The 4,507-nt window shown below is 31.8% G+C and overlaps 1 protein-coding gene across 1 annotated transcript; it reads left to right on the forward strand.

Annotated features, from left to right (window-relative positions):
* Window positions 1-89: 89 nt before the first annotated feature.
* On the forward strand, window positions 90-4,475 carry LOC115245992 (DNA polymerase theta-like; the record flags this gene model as incomplete). The annotated part of the gene is made up of 8 exons (XM_029824540.1): window positions 90-453; window positions 565-706; window positions 817-1,060; window positions 1,256-1,397; window positions 1,489-3,397; window positions 3,525-3,730; window positions 4,018-4,219; window positions 4,294-4,475. Coding segments are annotated over exons 1-8 (3,366 nt in total), but the record flags the coding sequence as incomplete, so codon positions are not given.
* Between the last annotated feature and the right edge of the window lie 32 nt (window positions 4,476-4,507).

Consider the following 4,507-nt stretch of genomic DNA (forward strand, 5'->3'; position numbering starts at 1 on the left):
AATATATATAAATTTAATTGTATATTATAATTTTCTATGCAAAATATTTTTATATGAATCTCGAAAATTTATAATTTTCTAAAAATTAATATTAATTTATATAATCTTACTACCATGCACAGATTACAAACCACAGAACGAGAATCCAGGTGGATAGCAACGCCGCTTGGAAAAGCGTGTTTGGCTGCATCTATACCTCCCAGAGAGGGATTATTTCTATTCGAGGAATTACAGAAAGCAAGAAGATGTTTCGTTTTGGACACAGAATTACACGTGATATATTTAGTAACTCCACTCTCTGCTGGATGTCAGATTGGAACTGTCGATTGGATGATGTTCCACGAATTGTGGAATACCATGTCGGAAAGCGAGCGCAGAGTCGGAAAACTTATTGGAGTAGAAGAACGTTTTGTCATGTCAGCCATAAGAGGAGTCATTAAACCTGGAAAATCGGTAATCGCTGTTTGTCTACTATAGAATATATCGGAACCGTATATACTTCTTTATAGAATCATTATTCATACTAGTTTAAAGAATCTCTAATGTAAATGCTTTATATTACAGTTAAATGTACATAGAAGATTCTACAGTGCATTGGCATTACATGATTTAGTTAAAGAAGTTCCACTTCATGTAGTTTGTAAAAAATACGGATGTTGTCGTGGAGTATTACAAACCTTACAACAGTCTGCTGCTACATATGCAGGTAAATTGATAAAATTAATAAATTTATAATGATAAATCTATTATATATATAGATATTTATTTATTTAATTATTTACGAAATTCGTATAGCAAAAATCAATTTTATCTTAGGTATGGTCACACAATTTTGTAAGCAATTAGGTTGGGACTGCATGGAATTATTAGTGAGCCAGTTTCAAACAAGATTGCAATTTGGGGTCTGTAGAGAATTGTTAGATTTATTGCGTCTGCCAATGTTAAACGGTTTGCGAGCAAGAAGCCTGTATAAACAAGGAATAACATGTGTAGCGGACTTGGCTGTTGCTAATGAACTTAACGTCGAACGCGCGCTCTATAAAGCTCTCCCTTTTGAAAGGTACGAATTAATTAAATTCTCGTGTTTTTTATATAAAAATTATATATACTTCCTTTTATACACACATATATGTATAAATCTGTATTCATATTCCATATTATTTTTGTATTAATAATTTTAAGAGAAAGATATCAAATTTTATATTTTGTAAAATTTCAAATTTTTATATACATATAATCTTTATATACATTTTAGTGAAAAAGAATACGAAGGAGAATATGCGTTTGAAGCGGAAAAAAGAAATAAAATGAGAACAGTGTTTGTCACTGGAAGAGATGGTCTCACACCACAACAAGCTGCAGTTTTATTAGTTCAAGAAGCAAGGTTGCTAGTTCAGGTAAAAAAGTAACTTATATTTTATAAATAAAATACACCCAATTTCATTCACTTTAAAATAATAATAATAATAAAATAATGATTATTTGTAGAAAGAATTAGGACTCGAGCAACTGCCATGGGAGCAGAACGAGCGATCTCAGATAAATACATATGTAGAAGATGTTGAAGGTACATCTGACATAAAAGAAGAAATTCAGACGGAAATGGATATAAAAAATTCGGAATCTACGAAGATGGAAACATCCATAGTAAAGGACTCAAAATGTGAAAAGCCTGTAAGTAACGAAAATCAAAAGAATGACAATTCGAAACTTTATATTTCTGAAAAACCTGGTGGAAGTAATATGTCCGACAAAAAGAAAATGATTGAATCAAATAATCAGCATTTAAATGAAGCAATTTTATCACCTAAATTCTCGGAAGACGAGAAAGATGCGTCTACCTTCCTCGATATAAGCATTCCCGATATAGTAGCCAACAATGAACAACTAAATACTCCTAAAAAAAAGAAAAATTCTTTCACAACTGATAATAGCATTAACATGAAGAGAAATAGCAAAAATTTAGAAAAATCCAATCTGAATGTTAATGATATACTTAACAAAAAATCAAGAACTTCCAGTTTGAATAATATAAAAAGTAATGACGAAAATTTAACAGACAAAAACGTAAAAGTATCAATTATAGATCAAGACGTTAAATCGTCGTATTCGAAGAGTCCCAGTTTGTTCGATGATAGCTTGAATCTCGACACCCAAATCTGCGACCTTCTTGAACAAAATGTTATGGATATCGCGCGTTTGCCGGAATTAGATTCCAAAATGTTTGCAAGCGATTTGGATCTCGTCACATTACAGAAAAAAATTGCAAGTCCAGATGTCAGCAATGCGCACTTGCAAGGAGAAAATAACGCGAAAAATGTAAACGCAGCGCTCATACAAACGAGAAACAGCATATTGTCATGGGATGACGATTCATGGAATAATTCCGAACGATTGCTAAAGCAGATAGTCCAGGCAAATAGTGATCAAAATAACAAGGAAATCTCTAAACCAAAAATTAAAAATATCGTGAATACAAGTGTATCTATTACGCCAAAAAATACAAAAACTTGCACGCTAAACGATAAAGAAATTGTGCATAAAACGGATATTAAGAAACGTGCTGCTGTAATTAAAGAAAAAGTGCCGCGAAAACCTAAATTGCCAAAAATAGCGAAAGTAGAATCTCCCATAACAAACATAATCGTTTATAGGAACGAAAGGAGAATGTCTGTAGAGTCAAATGATTCGGATGATATCATCGTCGGTTCGCAGCACTTTGAATCTCCTTTCAGCGATAATAAAAATCGAACAAGAACAAAATTGGAGAAAATACGAAAAATGCGTTCCCAAAAACTTGCCGAGAACACAATAACGGAAATAAATAATCGTTTAAACTCTCCTATAAAAGCAATATCGAGTGACACGGCAGATAATAAAACGAAGCAGAAAGTGAAGCCAAAATTGAAGGAAATTTTGGAACGGAATTTGTTACTCACTACAAATTGCAATATAGATAGCGTTATATATAATTCCGAAGATGAGACGACGCTGACATCGGTCTTTAAGACGAAACATGAAACGCAATCAAATATACTGAATAAAAACATAAAATCCAAGATAGAAGTCGCATTACCTGATAACAAAACAGATTTGCCAAGCGAAACGGTAGATTGGAACATATTAAATATTATAAAAGTTGCGGACAATAGAGTGACTTTTAATCTGTTCAAACGCGAAGTATTAAAGAAGCGAAATATCGCATTAGCTTTACATTGCGATAATTTCATGGATAATATAAATAGCATAGGTTCGAAGATTTGTACTTCCAACACAGAGAGAAAACGGAAGTCCAGAAGATCTGGGAATTATACGCACAGAAATATGGAAATACGCGGTGTTGCGATATCCTGGGAAAGCAATATTGCATATTATATCTCGTTCAGTAATTCATCAGGTAATAGAAATGTGTAAAGACATTTGATTAATATTTTCTAATCGCAAAGCATTATCTTTCTAGCATTTTTTTTTGATAGGTAAGCTCTTTAATAGATAAACTAAATATTATAATCATTATTCTCCAGAATCGAAGGTCTCTGGAAAAGAACAAATGGCTCTATTGAAGGAATTATTTGCCGATACAGCTTTGTATATGCGATGCTTTGCGATAAAGGATATATATAAACTTTTATATCAATGTTGTGGAATCTCTGCCAAATGTAGATTTCTGGATCCAATAATTGCACATTGGTTATGCACTAATGATTCCGAAAGAAATTTCAGTGAAATGGTGAGATTTTCAACAATATCTTATCATGTAGGATAACTCAAAAGAAAAGTACATTGAGATTAATGATATAAATATTTTTTAAATATCTTTTTCAAATATGTTAACATTTCTTTCTTTTAAGTGTGGAAAGCTTTTATTTTTTTATGTGAAATATTTCAGCCTAAATATAAATTTTCATTAAAGTTCTGTTTCTAACTTTTTCAATCTATTATTTAAGAAATATATTATATGTATATATATTAATGATATATTTTGGAATTATTAATTTTTCGTCAAATTCTGAACAGGTAACGCAATACTTTCCCCAAGGAAATTTCATAATGAAGCGCACAAATTCTTACTACAATGCGGGTCCCGGGATGGATGTGCGAAGTTCTTTACCGGGCGAATTTAGATCAGCAGCAGAAGCTGTACTAACATGGCACATGATGGACAATGTCATGAGTAAATTAGAGGAACTTAATCCTGTTTTACTTTATACATTTAGAGGTAATAGAGATTTGAGATATATGATCTCTCTCTATACATCCGATACATCCATCAATGCGTGCATTTATTTTCAGAGGTAGAAATGAGAACCGTAACAATTTTAGCTTGTATGGAATTATCGGGTATTGGCATAAATCTAAAATCGTTACAAGAACTATCATTGGTTACTTTAAACGAAATGCAATCTTTAGAAACAAAAGCTTACGATTTAGCAGGTAGAAAATTTAATTTGTCATCATCTAAAGAAGTTGGCCAGGTTTGTGAAGCTAAAATTTTATTATATATATA

Source organism: Formica exsecta, unplaced genomic scaffold (genome assembly GCF_003651465.1).
Source record: "Formica exsecta isolate Colony F162 unplaced genomic scaffold, ASM365146v1 C16495154, whole genome shotgun sequence".
NCBI classification, from domain to species: Eukaryota; Metazoa; Arthropoda; class Insecta; order Hymenoptera; family Formicidae; genus Formica; species Formica exsecta.